The sequence below is a fragment of the Brachyhypopomus gauderio genome, unplaced genomic scaffold (assembly GCF_052324685.1).
Source record: "Brachyhypopomus gauderio isolate BG-103 unplaced genomic scaffold, BGAUD_0.2 sc88, whole genome shotgun sequence".
Lineage (NCBI taxonomy): Eukaryota > Metazoa > Chordata > Actinopteri > Gymnotiformes > Hypopomidae > Brachyhypopomus > Brachyhypopomus gauderio.
Genome location: NW_027506909.1, coordinates 546559 through 564165, shown reverse-complemented (window position 1 = coordinate 564165; position 17607 = coordinate 546559). Strand labels below are relative to the sequence as shown.

Below are 17607 nucleotides of genomic sequence, written 5' to 3'. Positions count from 1 at the left end.
GGTTTCACATACTATAAGAGCTTTGTGAAACAGAAGACGCAGCAAGATTTGATAACTGATCCTAATGTCAGCAATTAATGTATGTTTGTACAGGTTCCTTGCCTCATAGAATAATGAGGTGTAATGTTCTCTGCCTCTGGGAATAATGGGCAGTAATGTGTAGCTATTTTTATTTCAGACACTTTACTAGTTTGTTGTATGTGTAGCTCTGAGCAGGAGCAGAGGTGTGTAAGCCATTGAACCCACATTAAGAGCTCCATTGGACAAAAAAAAACACACCAAATAATAGATCACTCACTCAGCACTCACAGGAAACATTTATTCAGATTCCTCATGCTTGGGCATTGCTTGGCTCTGAAGAGCTTATACAGTCATGCATTGTTCCAAAGTTTACTGCAATCTGCTGTCCCTAAAATAAAATCATCAAAACTTGTGCAGTGGGAATAAATAGACCAAGAACTTGAATGTATGTGAGAGGCTACATCATGTTCATATGTACATGCGTATGTGTATGAGAGCTTAATAACTCATCTACTGCAGGGCTCGTATGACTGTGTTTACGTGAATCCTGCAGCATGAGGCGATATGCGATGTAGAACTCTATAAGTTGAGGTTACAACATAGAAAACACCCACACCTTTTAAAGGGCACATTTTATTGGGCACCTATGAAGGGCTAAAGAATTAAAAAACAGGACCTATTTCAGAAGTTAAAGGCCCAAGTGACAGAGGCTCAGTCACCATTCAGCTTCAGTTTGGTCCTTGGTACTATGAAGAACCCCTGACATGAAGACGTCAGTAGTTTTCTGCCAACATAAATCACTAGGAGTTCATGAAAATGTCCCTTTTATCAGTGCCTGATAAGTGAGTCCAGTAATCTAAAATTGATCCTATATTTCACTAGTAGCCAGTGAAATGAGGCCAGAACTAGAATAATGTGTTTGCTGCACCTGGGCCCAGTGAGAAGATGAGATAGTGAGAAGGAGGGGTTTGAACCAGCTGGAGCTAAGAGATGAACGCATGATCATCTATCTCCATTTCTTGCATCAACTTCATACATTGAATTCTCAGTTAATAAGAATAAGTGCGTTCTGTATATGCAATGAGAAACTTGCATATACTTAACTGAGAGTTAAATATTTCACCTAGTTTTTTGGAGAAGAATTACATTTTGGTGTGTGAGGACAATTGCTGCCCCAAATAATCAAGACTGATAATTAGGATCCCTTATCTTGTCCTCATTTAACATTTAACTTTTCTAGATAACCAACCCTTCATGTCTATACTACAGTCCAGTAGATTTAATAATCTTCTAATCATCTAAACTTCACAGAGAGATATAACTATGTGTTATCTGCATAAAAGTGAAAACCTTTAAAATGTCAGATCAACTCCCCAAGCGATAGGATATATAAAGAAAATAAAATAGAGCCAAGAATGGAACCCTGGGGGACACTACAAGTACAATCAGCCATGATGGACATCTTATCTCCCACTGATGCAAATAAAAATTCTATTTGATAAATAACCAACCACTCAAACCACTTTAAATCAGTGTTTATTATGCCAAATCTATTCTTAACCCTAATTGAGTGCTGTGTGCAATTGTGTGTGTAAAATTTGAGGGGAGTCATAGATGACAGACAGTCCATTTCCTCCGTTTCCTCTTCAGTAGAAATTTCATTAAACCACTCCAGGGGTCCCAGGATGAGAAGGAGAACCTTTTCAAGTAAAACAGGAAGTGTAATATTAGCTCTAATGTCACGGATATCAACCAAACTCAGAAGAACTTCCTGAGAAGTTCCTTTGTCATCTATTCATCTTTTTTAGGGATGCACCGAAATGAAAATTCTTAGCCGAAACCGAAAACCGAAAATGAGGAAACCAAGGCCGAAAGCCGAAACACCGAAATACATTATGCCAATTATTAGTAACATTGGATTTATGGCTAACCTCACTAAAATCAAGGCATTGCTATTCAAAGAATAAATCAACTACAAAATTTGATTTGAAAATATTTATTTAGCACTGACATTACAGTAATGCATATTATAAAGTAAAATTAGTGGTGGGCCGTTAACGGCGATACCGCTGACAACGGCGATACCGCTGACAACGGCCGACCACTAATTAAATTTAACTCGCTTGCAGACCGTTTTTATCCGAGAGGATAAATATATGTATTTTATACGAGTTAAATTTAATTATAACTGACTGGCCTGAAAGATAAATATAAATTCTCTCATAAAAACGTGACGTGAGTTGCAACAACATTAAACAGCTCAGGTAAACACACTTCTGAGAAATGTCGTCTGCTCGGCAAAACATAACGGGGCTCAATGTGCTCTATTAGCCTACGAAATCCCTACGACAGAGAACGGCTGATCGTCTAAGGCAACGAGTTCCATAATTTTTGGTGTAATGTCCTTTGCCTTGGCGCCATCACTGGAAAACTTTTTTGCTAGCTTTATCCAAATAAACACGTGCAGGCGATTTTTGCTTGCGTCATCACAGCACATTGTTTCGGCCGTGTTGTTTCGGTGATGAAAGTATTTCGGCCGAAAACCGAAAATGCAAATTTAAGCCATTTCGGCCGAAAATTTTCGGTGGCCGAATTTTCGGTGCATCCCTAATCTTTTTCCTATGTTTTGTTTCACAATAGTTAAGACAATAAATCAAGAAGTTCTTAGAAACTTGTAGTTTACGGGGATGATATGACACCATGCAAAGCACAGATTTTTCATTGAACAAATTGTAAATATAACAAAAACTTCAAGTGCATGCTTCTACAAACTGCTGCAAGGCCTCCACCACAACTGTCTGTCTTTTGCAGTTAAGTGTCATATAGTTTGGTGGTCAAAGTCAGAGTATATTTCACTGATTTAAGCCATGCGTCCACTAAAAGTCATTATTCGTCACAGTGCTGTGTGCTAAAGAGCTGTGTTGAGTCCTACAGGTCAGAGGGCTTGCACACTCAACCTGCATCTTTCAACGATATGCAGAAGTGCACTGGGTCTGACCTTGTCTCACACCGTCCTACTGCAGGCAGCAGATAATATGTGTCCAGGATCAGGCAGCAGGCACAGAGCAGGATCCGTCCATGAGGGTTCCCCCTCTCTCCCCCCGGCCTGCTCGCTGGACCTTATAACCTCTGCCTACGCTGACCACAGGTGGCCAGTCAGTAGGTATGAATTAGTAAAAACCTGCCGTGACATTTGGCACAGAAGCGGTGAAGAGCACTTGCGGTCTGACCCACCAGACCTTCACGTAGCGCTACCTGTACAACACGCCGATGTGGTCTGTCTGGATGACTTTACACCGTTACACATGTAATTATCCTAATTGCACTGCAGGACTCTTCATTACTGTAATTTGAACGGTCTAGTGGTCTTGGCTCTCTTCCGCCCTCTCGTTCTGTCCCTCAGTCGCACTGTCCTTCCATCCCAGACAGTATTCATGTCAACATCATTCTGTCAAGGAAGTTAATTCACTGTAGACAACATGCGTGACAGTGGCATCAACATTTCTCTCTCTCTCTCTCTCTCTCTCTCTCTCTCTCTCTCTCTCTCTCTCTCTCTCTTTCTCTGGCCCTCCCTTCTTCCTCCCGTCCTCTGTCTCTGGCACTAGTCCTGTGGTTGTGTAGCATAGTCTCAGACATCTCTGAAGATGGTAGACTAGATGTTTTCCATGCAATAGATGTAGATTTAATTATGATTAATCTGATTGTTACTTTAACAGATTTTTGCCTTTGCTGCTTACTTCATATTCTACAGGTACTGAATGCTAAATTGATTGCGTGTTTTCTGCTATGCACGAACCCCTGCAGGTACACTGTAATTTATGTCAGTTTCCCTGTTTCCCAGAGGGGGTCAGTATTGCCTGAATGTATAACTGCAGTATGTCAGTGTGTGTCAAAGTAGCATTAAAAAGATATGACAAAGAGAATTGGTGAGAGGCAGTCAAAATATAGGATTTGTTTACTTTCATGTTAACTGAACGATATGGTGTTTGGCATGGTCTAAATGTTCACAGTCTGGTGTTTAGAGTGGCTTTCTGATTGGCCCGCACTATACTCAGTGTCTTATTGATTGTGGGGAGAGAACGAGGTAGGCGAGCTCAGAGCTGCCCCGTGGGCAGAGGTAAGAATGTCTCAGAGCCAGCACCATGCCCCGGGTTCACCCGCACCACAGATAATACAGAACTAGAGCGCCATTACTATTGCGGTATGGATCTTTTTCCTCCTGCTGCTGCAGTCAGTGGCCATGAGAGATGGACCTTGTCTAGAAGCTCATAAACTACTCACCAAATCAACCCATTGATCCAGCGTGAACAGAAATGTTTCATTACAGTAATATTGATGGGGGGCTTGGCGTGATGAGAACGATCCCATTATAACTGGAAAGGCAAATTTGTTGTGCCGGTGTGGGTTTGCCTTTATACAGTATACCACAATGAATCTTGAACAAAAAAATCTATAGAGATAAATTATATGTAATTCTGACCATATATATGGGAGGATAATCATTGGCCTGTAATGGATGCATGTGCTATATAGAAAATATTTATGAAAGGTTATGAAAGGCTATGATTCATAACTCATTTGTCCATATGAGCTGGCAGTTGGGTATCAACCTTTATTGTCCCGTTGACCTACAGGTCTTTGATCACATCCTAAAGTGGTTTAAAACCTGACCTAGGGTCCTGATGGGGAAATGATGAGTGCCACAGACATTAAGCCAATTTTACACTTTCCAAAGGGGGAGAAGGTCGTGACCTATGCGAGCATGTGCATGCTCACGTTTGTGTGCGTGTATGCTTTGTACAAGCAGCTTCGCCTGCAGTTGTTTTGTCTTTCCACCCTAACGCACAGCTCCTCTAACGAGCCGGTGTGAAAGGCCTGAGTGTGCTGGTCCACAGGCCCCACTCCCAGCCGTGGGACTCGCTCGGCGGAGATGGGGTTTGTGGAGAGGCTCGAAATGCCTTTGCCACATCACCGAACACCACAAAACCGCTGCCTCCCTTCAAGAGCCAAGTGACGTCGCTGTAGCCTCAGACTAAAGCAACTCAAGCGGTGAGGTATGTAAGAGGCCCATCATCTCTTCCTTTATTCCACAATGTGTGTGTGTGTGTGCGCGCGCGTGTGTGTGTGTGTGCGTGTGCGTGCAGAGTGGTGGAGAGGAATGGGCCCGTGCGGATAAACCCCTTAACTTATTTCCTCCGTCCTTACGGCACAATCGCCCTTTGTACATCTCCTCCCTCCTCCTCCTCCTCCTCCCTCCTCCCGTTCCTCTCCCTCGCTCCTGCTCTCCTCAGTCAAGCCTCTTTGATGGGCCCCCGTCCCGCGCAATGTGCCAGTCAGGATAAAGTGTGAATATTATCATGTAATTAACCCTTCTCACCAAAGAGGGTCTGAAAGCGAGGTACTGCTCAGTAGCCCGTGAAACAGCTGCTTCCACTGCGTTCGCACTCCACTCTGGGAGGGCGTTTGTTACAGCATCACAGGGCTTTAGCTGGGAGGATATAAATGAAGGTCTTCGCCTGGGTCTCTTCATCTGCTTACTGGTAGCTTGATGTCCCTGTTGTTTTCGGTCTGGCTTCTGAAAGTGTGGGTTGTGTAGGCTAGCGCTGTTTATTGATCTGTCAATCACAGCCATGTGTCTGTTGTAGTTGGGACCGATATGGCACAGTCTCACTCACTATTACTGTAGTACATTTACAAGGGCAAACCTTTTACTCTGTTCTATTTACCCACTTTCTAATCTCGTTACATTTTTTTAATGTTCGAATTCAACACAAATATTTCCACCTCCCTGTAATCCCATGGCCTGGACTCTCAAATGTGGAAGTGAAATCCCCAATGACACCTGCTGAGACTTCACAATGGAACAGTGGACCCTGAATTTAGGTTCATACCTTCCAACCAGTATAACACTACAAACTGTACAACACTAACAATTTCATATTTCATAAAAAAAATGATTTAATGATGATCAGTAATGTTGTTGAATCATTGCAGTGTTCCAGTGAATGCCTTACTTTTAACTGTCCGCTTTTTTCTGAAAATGCAGTACAATTAATGATGTACGAGGTGTGTCAGAAAAGTAATGAGACAGATTTTTTATTTACCAAAGTTTTTATTTTTTTCAAACATCAATGTTATTCCCTTCAAAATAGTCCCCTTGGGCAGCTACACACCGATGAAGACATTGTTCCCACTTTTGGTAGCAGCGCTGTTTTCAACCGGTATGGTCTTCAGCATGTCCGTTACACTCTTTTGTAAATGACGTCCTTTGAGGACATTTTTCAGTTTAGGAAAAAGGAAAAAGTCACAGGGGTGAGTTCAGGTGAGTAGGGGGGCTGGGTTACCACAGGAATGCCTTTTGAACCTTTTGGCACCATTTTGACACAGACCTTTCGCATGTGAAAATGTTCAGTCAACATTTGATGAACGGTAAATCTGTGTTCACTCAACATTCTTAATATTAAACGACATTCTGATCTCACAAGAGTGTTCACACGTGCAATGTTTTCATCGGTTTTCGAAGTTGAAGGCCTCCCTGAACAGTGTTCATAATCAACGCATTCTCTGCCTTTCAAAAATTATATGTGCCAGCGAAAAACTTGAGCTCGAGATGAAGAACGTTCCCTATAGGCCTGTTTTAACTTTTCAAACGTCACACTTGCCAATTCTCCAAGCTTAACACAAAATTTAATGGCACAATGTTACTCCAAATTGTGCTGTTCCGAAACACAACTTCACTAATAGCAGTAACAATAATAACGTAGTTAACGGAAGGAGTTCAAATTCGCACTATACACATGCAAGCGATATAGGAACAGTGCAGTGTTGCCAGATCGTTTGCTGTGTTGTCTCATTACTTTTCTGCCACACCTTGTACTTAACTATAGTGACATGAGCATTGACGTCTCTGTTTTGAGTGTCCTGCTACTACTGATTTTATATATGGATATATCGACAACTTCCTACAAGCGCAGGTAAAGTAAGATAAGCTTGTTTAAGCTTGTCTAGTTCAGCGATGTATGCTATCAAATTAGCTAGCCTTGCTAATCAGTCAACCAGTTGCAATATATCACAGAAAGTAAAATATCTACTGAACTTGGTCAGGAGCTCCATTCAGAATATTCCCATAAAAATACTAAACACAAACTGATCACCAAATCCATTATGATACTTATTACACTCAAGTGCACAATATATATTAAAAACCTATCTAGCTGAAAAGGCAGGACAACGTGAAATACTGCCACTGCTGACGGGGACGCTGGCAGGGAGCCTTCGTTGTGTGGTAATAGTATGTTAGCTAAGTAGTCCCACATCTTGCTAATGGCAGAATACGGCCCCCATTAAAGATGGTTTTGGGTTCCATCCAATTCAGCAAGATCAGGGCTTTCCTTCCCCTTGTCACTCTGACGTCTGAAATCCAAATCAATGAGAGAATCACCCTTAAATCGCATAACCGCATCCAGTTCTTTCAAACATTAATGTAAGTGGTTCGTCCAGTGTAACAAAAGCCAAACGTGAATTATGTATACATGTTTATTTGTACAGAGCCCAGTACTTTTTAATAGACAGAGACAGAGAAAGGGGAGAATGAGAAAGAGGCAGAGAGAGTGATCTCTACTTTTACGCAGAGATAGTTATATTCAAAGATGGACAAAAAAAAGCGTTCCAAACAAGATTATGCAAGGACAGTCACCCTAGCAACTGTGAGCATTTGAGGGAAGATACCTTGTGGAAAATTACAGGCACTGACTATTAGAAATCCCATTATATTATAACATGAAATTCAGAACATGTAAAATAAATCTTGCAAAATTAAATTTTCATATGGCATTGATGTTAAATAAAATAAATGTATTTAATGTATGTGCAGGCAGATATAGTGACAATACGTATTAATACAATTTCAATGCATTTTATATTAAATAATTTGAAGAGAAATAATGTTCATATAATCAAATAATAATTTGATGTGGTTTTGCAGTTTGTACTTTGATTAAATGAGATCACATGAAGTAACTTATTATTGGAGTAGTCATTTTACTACATACTTTCCTAAATCATAATGTACATGATGACTTTTACATGATGAATAATTATTTTAAATCAACATTACTTCTCCTTGAGTTCAGTCTTGGATTCCACACCCACCTCTGTCTCTGGGTTTTTGTCCATGTCCAAGACTCCACACAGACGCCCGAGTCAGCGGACCTGCGAGACGCAGGACAGCCGCTTGTCCCCAAACAGCACTGCTGACTCTGGCGACCGTGTGTGTGCGTGACCTTCACTGGGCTGGAGAAGCTGTCGGGAGTCGGGGGTGGGGAGGGGAGAGGCGGGTTGGGCCCCAGTAAGACTGAAGGAAGGCCGGTCACTGTGAGAGCCGAGCCTGCCGCCCATGTGGAAGTCTGTCTGCAGATTATCTCCCTCTTGGAGAAAGACAAATGTTGGGGAGAGACAGGAAGGACAGCCCCTTTCTCGCCCACTCAGACTGATGTAAGAGTGTCCTGTTGGCTTTGTGGTAGACGAGTGGAACTGCCTGTGTAATGGGGGGGGGCACACTCATAACATTGCTACCTCTCTACAGCACAGCTTACTGGACTTACAATAAGAATCTCTTCCCTTTTCTTTTGTTTTGCCCCTAGTGGCTACACGGCTGTCCGCAGTGATTTGTGAACTTTGGTTAACAGAGTAGTGAGTGTATCAAATGAAACTGCAACTCTCATACTATAATTGTAACTCACCTTTGGTGTCTTCACCTTCCGTTTAACGTTTTTGCCTTTCGTCACATTGAACTCTTCAGATCCCTCTGCTTTTTCTATCTGATCCACAGACTGAAAATAAAAATTGTTTCTTGTTGCAGCAAACACCTGCAAGTTTAATCTGTTTTTCACAGACTCGCTTTTAAAGAGCTCCAGACACAGGGAGCTGCTCCTTTTTGGCTTGTTTATGGAACGTCTGAAATAAGAGGAAGCGTGTTAAGTGGGCACCTCTTCGTTACCGGGGTGACTGCAAATGGTCAGCACCAGGCTCTCAGCCACCCCCATAATTTGCTGGTTGAAGGAGAAATGAGGGAAGAGAGAGAGAGAGAGAGAGAGAGAGAGAGAGAGAGAGAGAGAGAGAGAGAGAGAGAGAGAGAGGCAGACAGGGAGGGAGGGAGAGAGTCATGGGAGTGGACGAGAAGTGGACACACACACACACACACACACTCACTCACTCACTTTGGAAGGCTTGGCCAGCCTCTGTCAGGCGCTGCTTTCCTCTGGTGCCAGCGTTTCACTGACTCCCTCTCCCAGAGCCTGGGTTCGCCACACTGGACACCATGCCACAGAGAAAAAGGAGTTTCACTTTTGGCGCATATGGAGGGTAAGAGAACAAGCTCTTCTGGCAGCTTTGCTTTCTCATTCACTCACGTTGGTTGTTTTCTTGCGCTTGGGTTATGCAGTGGAGTGTGATTACAGCTGCACCCTCACCGTCACCACACGGGGGTTGCGGGCGTACTAAGAGCTGAGAGGAAGACACTGTCAGCAGAGACGACTCATTTCTCCCCCAGCCCTGATAGCCCAGCGCGGGGGGAACACGCTAATGCCACTCTTATGATGTCATCAATTGGAAAACAAGTATGACAGGATACAGGACCCTTCCTGCACGAGCCCCTTAACACAGCTGGCATTGACTGGCTGTCCCGCAAGAGCGAACCTGATTAAAACCCATCACCACCGAGGGGATTATTGAGTTTGGAATAAATTAGCCTGTACAGCTGTCTGCAGCAGGCGATGACATCCAGACAGGAACCCTGTGTCTGCTAACTGGTCAGAGAGCATAACACAGTCACAAGCTGTTTAGCTAATCAGTCAGCCCATCTGGGTTGGATTACGCCCACCCGTAGGTGACTGGTTACCTCACCAGGAGGGGGTAGAGTGAGTGAGGGTAACGTGTGTAAGTGACAGGGCAGATGGGCTTTGGCGATGCAGCAAATGCAGCCAACCGGGTCGCCTCCGCCTCTAGAGAACCCCGGGGGAAATTCCTGTCTACTAGTCTGTGGAAGAGAAACCTCCCCACTCAACAGGTGCAGGGCTTACAGCCCTAAAGTCCACCTTGTCAAGGACATGAGTTGCGTCTGTCTGTGCCCGGGGGGGTTGGTCAGCCATCCAAACAATCACAGGAATGCTGTGGACATTTAGGAACCATTGTGACAGACCTTTCGTAGAAATTCAGTAGACATTGAGTCAGTTCTTTGTTTTTTTGGAGGCTTGGTACCATTTATGGTCAAGGCTGGGGATGACAGGGGAGCATGGTGTTGAATCCACCGTTGACTCGTTCTCTCTTGCGTGTTTTCGACAGTCTTGACATTTGCGTGCTGCTCGTGATCACTAATCTCGACAGGTGATATCTAAACACCAGCTCCCGAAAATTGCTTGCCATTTCAGATGAAGAGGAAACGCGTGCACCATCTGGAAATTGATGCCGACGTGACCTTATCTGATGCATAACGTGAGCACTTCAAGGGAACTTTCGCAGTTCACTGGTTAGAACACATCTAACGTGGGCATTGTCCACAGAGACCTGGTGTGGTGCATTGTGGGAGATGCTGTGGGAACCTGCAGCACCACCCCAACCTCATCACACTCACCACACCGTGACCTTGGGCCGCGACCTTGGGCCGTGTAGTTGAGGCAGCGTGTTTATCACCTTGCTGTACTATTCTGCTGCTGATGTGGTGACTGTTGAAATTATTCTATGGTGAAACTCTCCAAACGGCACCCAGACTTGGTAAATGAAGCACCCAGACTCATGAAGTTGGTAAATGAAGCTATACGCTAAGACTTTGTTTGATCCAGATTTTAAAGTGGGACCAGATCTTAAACTCTACACCTGTATCGCAGCACATAGGTTGGATTGGTTGGCTAATATTCGGCTTTGGTCAGCTGGGACTCCCACAACGGTGGCTGTCAGACCCCCGCCTCTGTGTGGACTTTGTTCAGGAACAGTCATGTGGAAAAAAGAAATGAAAGCAGCCGGTTGCCCATTCTTAGAAGTCAGCAGATTCATTACTCGTGCATTTCAAATGTTCCTATTTAGATCGGTGGCAAAAATGGAAAGGCCTTTGTATAAGGCACAGTTGCATAAACACAGGGCAGGCTTTACTTTAGTTAGAAGTTCTTGTTGGATACTTCTTGAACATCTGTTATGATTTCTCAGATGTGTTCCATGAATCGCCTTCTTGTGGGGCAGGATTTGTGTATTCAAAGGTTTTTGGATCTTGTCATATATTTCTGCATTTTTCTTTGTACTTTTTAGTTTTAGCAAACTGCTAAAGTGTCATGCTACTCTGAGCTCACCGCTCAGTAGACTAATTTCTTTCCCCAATCATCTAGTTTTTCTTTTCATGCCAAGTGAAAATGATGAAAAGATGAAGAGTGTAGTAAGCATTTTTCTTTCGGGTTTAGTTTGCATAATAAAAGCTGTGTGTGTGTGTGTGTGTGTGTGTGTGTGTGTGTGTGTGTGTGTGTGTGTGAGTGTGTGTGTGTGTGTGTGTGTGTGTGTGTGTGTGTGTGTGTGTGTGTGTGTGTGTGTGTGTGTGTGTGAATGTGTGTGTGTGTGAATGTGTGAGTGTGTGTGTGTGTGAGTGTGTGTGAGTGTGTGTGAGTGTGTGTGTGTGTGTGTGTGTGTGTGTGAATGTGTGTGTGTGTGTGAATGTGTGAGTGTGTGTGTGTGAGTGTGTGTGAGTGTGTGTGTGTGTGTGTGTGTGTGTGTGTGTGTGTGTGTGAATGTGTGTGTGTGTGAATGTGTGAGTGTGTGTGTGTGTGAGTGTGTGTGAGTGTGTGTGAGTGTGTGTGTGTGTGTGTGTGTGTGTGTGTGTGTGTGTGTGTGTGTGTGTGTGAATGTGTGAGTGTGTGTGTGTGTGAGTGTGTGAATGTGTGAGTGTGTGTGTGAGTGTGTGTGAGTGTGTGTGAGTGTGTGTGTGTGTGTGTGTGTGTGTGTGTGTGTGTGTGTGTGTGTGTGTGTGTAAAGCCTTTTCTAAGCTCTGAGTGCACGTAAACCCCTGTGTTAGAACAGCAGCTCAAGCGGCAGTACGCATGGCTGCACAGAGACCTGTACGAAGCTCAAACACGCCGTCATAGTAACAAACACAAACTGTTCTGGGGTGATGTCATTATGAAGCGCAGTCTGTGAGGACTTGGACTGTGACATCACTTCTGCAGATTTTACTCCGGCATGGCAGATTTGGCAGATTTGAAATGCAACAGTGACCAGGAGATTACTGTGCATGACATTACAATGCACAAGTCAGAGAATGCTGATTTTGTTCTGATAGACAGCTGTTGTAAAAGCCCAAAACTGGACCCACCCATGGCCTCATCATTCACTCGTAGTCTGACAGGCACATTTCAGATATTCTAAAAATGAAATCGGTGGTCAGCGTTACCGCGGCAGCCGTGGCGCATGCCTTCTTGTGTGACGTGACAGGTGGAGCAGGGGTCACGGGGTCACTCGCGCTGTCGCGCGACCCATCGCTGCAGCATCGGGGTCACCGTGGCAGGGGTCAAACGTACGCGCCACCCGCTCCGCCTGGGCGACAATCGGACGCAAAAGCCGGCCGTGACCTTTCCGACCTTCGGACGGTCTTCCGTGGCTCTGTGAGGAGGGCTTGTGTTGGTACAGTCGGTCCAGTGTGCAGTGTACAGAGACAACAGTACGAGCACTCACACGCCCCAGCCCTGTGGCTCAGTGGCTGCATTCAGGCTTCACTGTGTGTGTGTGTGTGTGTGTGTGTGTGTGTGTGTGTGTGTGTGTGTGTGTGTGTGTGTGTGTGTGTGTGTGTGTGTGTGTGTGTGTGTGTGTGTGTGTGTGTGTGTGTGTGTGTGTGTGTGTGTGTGTGTGTGTGAGAGAGAGAGAGAGAGAGAGAGTGAGATTGTGAGTGTGTGTGTGTGTGTGTGTGTGTGTGTGTGTGTGTGTGTGTGTGTGTGTGTGTGTGTGTGTGAGAGAGAGAGAGAGAGTGAGATTGTGCATGTGTGTGTGTGTGTGTGTGTGTGTGTGTGTGTGTGTGTGTGTGTGTGTGTGTGTGTGTGTGTGTGAGAGAGAGAGAGTGTGCGTGTGTGTGAGTGTGCATGTGTGTGTGTGTGTGTGTGTGTGTGTGTGTGTGTGTGTGTGTGTGTGTGTGTGTGTGTGTGTGTGTGTGTGTGTGTGTGTGTGTGCTGTCCGGTCACGCTGTGCACGAGGGCCCAGAACGCTTGAATAAAAGGTCTGCTTGTGATCATATGCCGGTTATATTCTCACCCCGTCAATCACAAGGGGTGGAGCTCTGATGTTATTTGTTCCCTGGCTTTTAAACTACCGGCTAGTGACGTGATCTTTAATTTTAGATGATGTAAACATGTTTTCACTAAAATGCAACACGCCAGAGAAGACTACAAACACCATGTGTCATGCACTGTGTCACTGTCTAAAAGTGATGGAGTTTGTGTATGTAATATTCCCATTATGATACATTCTGATTTTTTTTTTTTTAACTTTGTTGTATGGTTTTGTTTTTTGAGGTTTCTGCTCTGAGCATCTTTTGCAGAGATTAGAGAACCTGTCTGTTAGGGTGATATGTAAAACATGTGACGTTCACCTGATCCCTTATCTAATGCAAAACCTGTCTGATACACCTTTCAGCTCTTCACCCTTTCACTGTGTGAATGAGCTACATAGCATACGTTCAGAAATCTGCATCTGCTTCTCAGATCTAGTGAAACACTGACAAGCAAAGAATGTTGAAGCATTTGTACCATTTTTTTTTCTTGAGTCTTAAGAGTTTCATTCTCTTCTTTTGAATGTGAGTTTATGTGGAAAAATATTTATATAATAATAAATGCAAATAATGCATGAAAAGAACATTCTTCTTGAAAATAAATAAAATAGTAAATTAAATTCAAATAGTTCTAAGTAATATTGGTTCTAAATTGTATAACTATATAACTTTAAAATATGTCTGAAATATTTTATCTACTGAGATCTGTAAAAAGTATGTAGTATATATTTCTTGCTCCAGTAAAGATGTTCTTTGTACTCTGGGGCTTTTGTCAGGCTCTCCATCTCTACGGGGAAACTCAGGAGCCAGAATGTCAGTATTTAGTCTTCCAAGCCCACAAATCCAAATCCTTACCCATATTCCCCTGAGTGGCAATGAAGTTCACTGCTTCATGCATTTAATCAATGTTAGAGGGGAAGATGAGATAGGCCACGCCCCTCTCAGTGAGTCCATTAAGCCTCCACAGTCCCACACAAGCCAGGTCAGGGTCCTGTTCAAGCTCCACTGATCATGTCTTTACCTGACCAAGGCCAGGTTTGGGCACTTCATGGCTATTCAGTATGTAGTTTATAATGACAGCAGAGATTTGGAGAAGGTAAAGTTATGGGCTGTGGTAGCTTTATAATTTTATATAGCAAAAATTCTGTGGAGAGGTCTAATTTAAACAATAAAATTAAGAAACGATTTCTCTTTTTTGGAAACATCTATTCTCCATGTTGGTGTCCAGTGCAAGTCCACACACATGCTGGTGCTCTGAGAGAATATCTCTAAATTATTGATGAAAAAGCTTTTATGTGTTGAGAGGCCAGGGTGCTGGGAGTGACAGTGCTGGAGTGTGTGTGACGGTGCTGTAGTGTGTGTGACGGTGCTGTAGTGTGTGTGACGGTGCTGTAGTGTGTGTGACGGTGCTGTAATGTGTGACGGTGCTGTAGTGTGTGACGGTGCTGTAGTGTGTGTGTGACGGTGCTGTAGTGTGTGTGACGGTGCTGTAGTGTGTGTGACGGTGCTGTAGTGTGTGTGACGGTGCTGTAGTGTGTGACGGTGCTGTGGTGTGTGTGTGACGGTGCTGTGGTGTGTGTGACGGTGCTGTGGTGTGTGTGACGGTGCTGTAGTGTGTGTGACGGTGCTGTAGTGTGTGTGTGACGGTGCTGTGGTGTGTGTGACGGTGCTGTAGTGTGTGTGTGACGGTGCTGTAGTGTGTGTGACGGTGCTGTAGAGTGTGACGGTGCTGTAGTGTGTGTGACGGTGCTGTAGTGTGTGTGACGGTGCTGTAATGTGTGACGGTGCTGTAGTGTGTGACGGTGCTGTAGTGTGTGTGTGACGGTGCTGTAGTGTGTGTGACGGTGCTGTAGTGTGTGTGACGGTGCTGAAGTGTGTGTGATGGTGCTGTAGTGTGTGTGACGGTGCTGTAGTGTGTGTGACGGTGCTGTAGTGTGTGTGACGGTGCTGAAGTGTGTGTGATGGTGCTGTAGTGTGTGTGACGGTGCTGTAGTGTGTGTGACGGTGCTGTAGTGTGTGTGACGGTGCTGTGGTGTGTGTGTGACGGTGCTGTGGTGTGTGTGACGGTGCTGTAGTGTGTGTGACGGTGCTGTAGAGTGTGACGGTGCTGTAGTGTGTGTGACGGTGCTGTAGTGTGTGTGACGGTGCTGTAATGTGTGACGGTGCTGTAGTGTGTGACGGTGCTGTAGTGTGTGTGTGACGGTGCTGTAGTGTGTGTGACGGTGCTGTAGTGTGTGTGACGGTGCTGAAGTGTGTGTGATGGTGCTGTAGTGTGTGTGACGGTGCTGTAGTGTGTGTGACGGTGCTGTAGTGTGTGTGACGGTGCTGAAGTGTGTGTGATGGTGCTGTAGTGTGTGTGACGGTGCTGTAGTGTGTGTGACGGTGCTGTAGTGTGTGTGTGACGGTGCTGAAGTGTGTGTGTGACGGTGCTGAAGTGTGTGTGTGACGGTGCTGAAGTGTGTGTGACGGTGCTGTAGTGTGTGTGACAGTGCTGTAGTGTGTGTGACGGTGCTGTAGTGTGTGTGTGACGGTGCTGTAGTGTGTGTGTGTGACGGTGCTGTAGTGTGTGTGACGGTGCTGTAGTGTGTGTGTGACGGTGCTGTGGTGTGTGTGACGGTGCTGTAGTGTGTGTGTGACGGTGCTGTAGTGTGTGTGACGGTGCTGTAGAGTGTGACGGTGCTGTAGTGTGTGTGACGGTGCTGTAGTGTGTGTGACGGTGCTGTAATGTGTGACGGTGCTGTAGTGTGTGACGGTGCTGTAGTGTGTGTGTGACGGTGCTGTAGTGTGTGTGACGGTGCTGTAGTGTGTGTGACGGTGCTGAAGTGTGTGTGATGGTGCTGTAGTGTGTGTGACGGTGCTGTAGTGTGTGTGACGGTGCTGTAGTGTGTGTGACGGTGCTGAAGTGTGTGTGATGGTGCTGTAGTGTGTGTGACGGTGCTGTAGTGTGTGTGACGGTGCTGTAGTGTGTGTGTGACGGTGCTGAAGTGTGTGTGTGACGGTGCTGAAGTGTGTGTGTGACGGTGCTGAAGTGTGTGTGACGGTGCTGTAGTGTGTGTGACGGTGCTGTAGTGTGTGTGTGACGGTGCTGTAGTGTGTGTGACGGTGCTGTAGTGTGTGTGACGGTGCTGTAGTGTGTGTGTGACGGTGCTGAAGTGTGTGTGACGGTGCTGTAGTGTGTGTGTGACGGTGCTGAAGTGTGTGTGACGGTGCTGTAGTGTGTGTGACGGTGCTGTAGTGTGTGTGATGGTGCTGTAGTGTGTGTGACGGTGCTGTGGTGTGTGTGTGACGGTGCTGTGGTGTGTGTGTGACGGTGCTGTAGTGTGTGTGTGACGGTGCTGTAGTGTGTGTGACAGTGCTGTAGTGTGTGTGACGGTGCTATAGTGTGTGTGACGGTGCTGTAGTGTGTGTGACAGTGCTGTAGTGTGTGACGGTGCTATAGTGTGTGTGACGGTGCTGTAGTGTGTGTGACAGTGCTGTAGTGTGTGTGACGGTGCTGTAGTGTGTGTGACGGTGCTGTAGTGTGTGTGACGGTGCTGTAGTGTGTGTGTGACGGTGCTGAAGTGTGTGTGTGACGGTGCTGAAGTGTGTGTGTGACGGTGCTGAAGTGTGTGTGATGGTGCTGTAGTGTGTGTGACAGTGCTGTAGTGTGTGTGACGGTGCTGTAGTGTGTGTGTGACGGTGCTGAAGTGTGTGTGTGACGGTGCTGTAGTGTGTGTGTGACGGTGCTGTAGTGTGTGTGTGACGGTGCTGTAGTGTGTGTGACGGTGCTGTAGTGTGTGTGACGGTGCTGTAGTGTGTGTGTGACGGTGCTGAAGTGTGTGTGACGGTGCTGTAGTGTGTGTAACGGTGCTGTAGTGTGTGTGATGGTGCTGTAGTGTGTGTGACGGTGCTGTGGTGTGTGTGTGACGGTGCTGTGGTGTGTGTGACGGTGCTGTAGTGTGTGTGTGACGGTGCTGTAGTGTGTGTGTGACGGTGCTGTAGTGTGTGTGACAGTGCTGTAGTGTGTGTGACGGTGCTATAGTGTGTGTGACGGTGCTGTAGTGTGTGTGACAGTGCTGTAGTGTGTGTGTGACGGTGCTGTAGTGTGTGTGTGACGGTGCTGTAGTGTGTGTGACAGTGCTGTAGTGTGTGTGACGGTGCTGTAGTGTGTGTGACGGTGCTGTGGTGTGTGTGTGTGACAGTGCTGTAGTGTGTGTGTGACGGTGCTGTAGTGTGTGTGACGGTGCTGTAGTGTGTGTGTGACAGTGCTGTAGTGTGTGTGTGACGGTGCTGTAGTGTGTGTGACGGTGCTG

General features: G+C 45.6%; 1 protein-coding gene and 1 long non-coding RNA gene across 9 annotated transcripts in view; one reads left to right on the top strand and one right to left on the bottom strand.

The window, feature by feature from the left end:
• rap1gapa (RAP1 GTPase activating protein a) overlaps window positions 1–17607 on the top strand; it is an 86092-nt gene that overhangs the window by 13881 nt on the left and 54604 nt on the right. For 4 of the 8 annotated variants that reach the window (XM_076991941.1, XM_076991936.1, XM_076991935.1 and 1 more), the window contains exon 1: window positions 9243–9384. The exons of 1 other annotated variant lie outside the window; for it this stretch is intronic. In XM_076991941.1, coding sequence (XP_076848056.1) covers window positions 9378–9384 — 7 coding nt within the window. In that variant the 5' untranslated portion in view covers window positions 9243–9377. Of the gene's footprint in view, window positions 1–9242; window positions 9385–17607 lie in introns of those variants that run through there. 3 more of the 8 variants (XM_076991937.1, XM_076991942.1, XM_076991933.1) reach the window with 1 other exon arrangement.
• On the bottom strand, window positions 6286–9554 carry LOC143493485 (uncharacterized). The gene is made up of 5 exons (XR_013125480.1): window positions 9432–9554; window positions 9240–9331; window positions 8763–8852; window positions 8173–8557; window positions 6286–7434 (listed from the first exon to the last, which is right to left on the bottom strand). It is a non-coding gene; the product is annotated as an uncharacterized LOC143493485 (long non-coding RNA).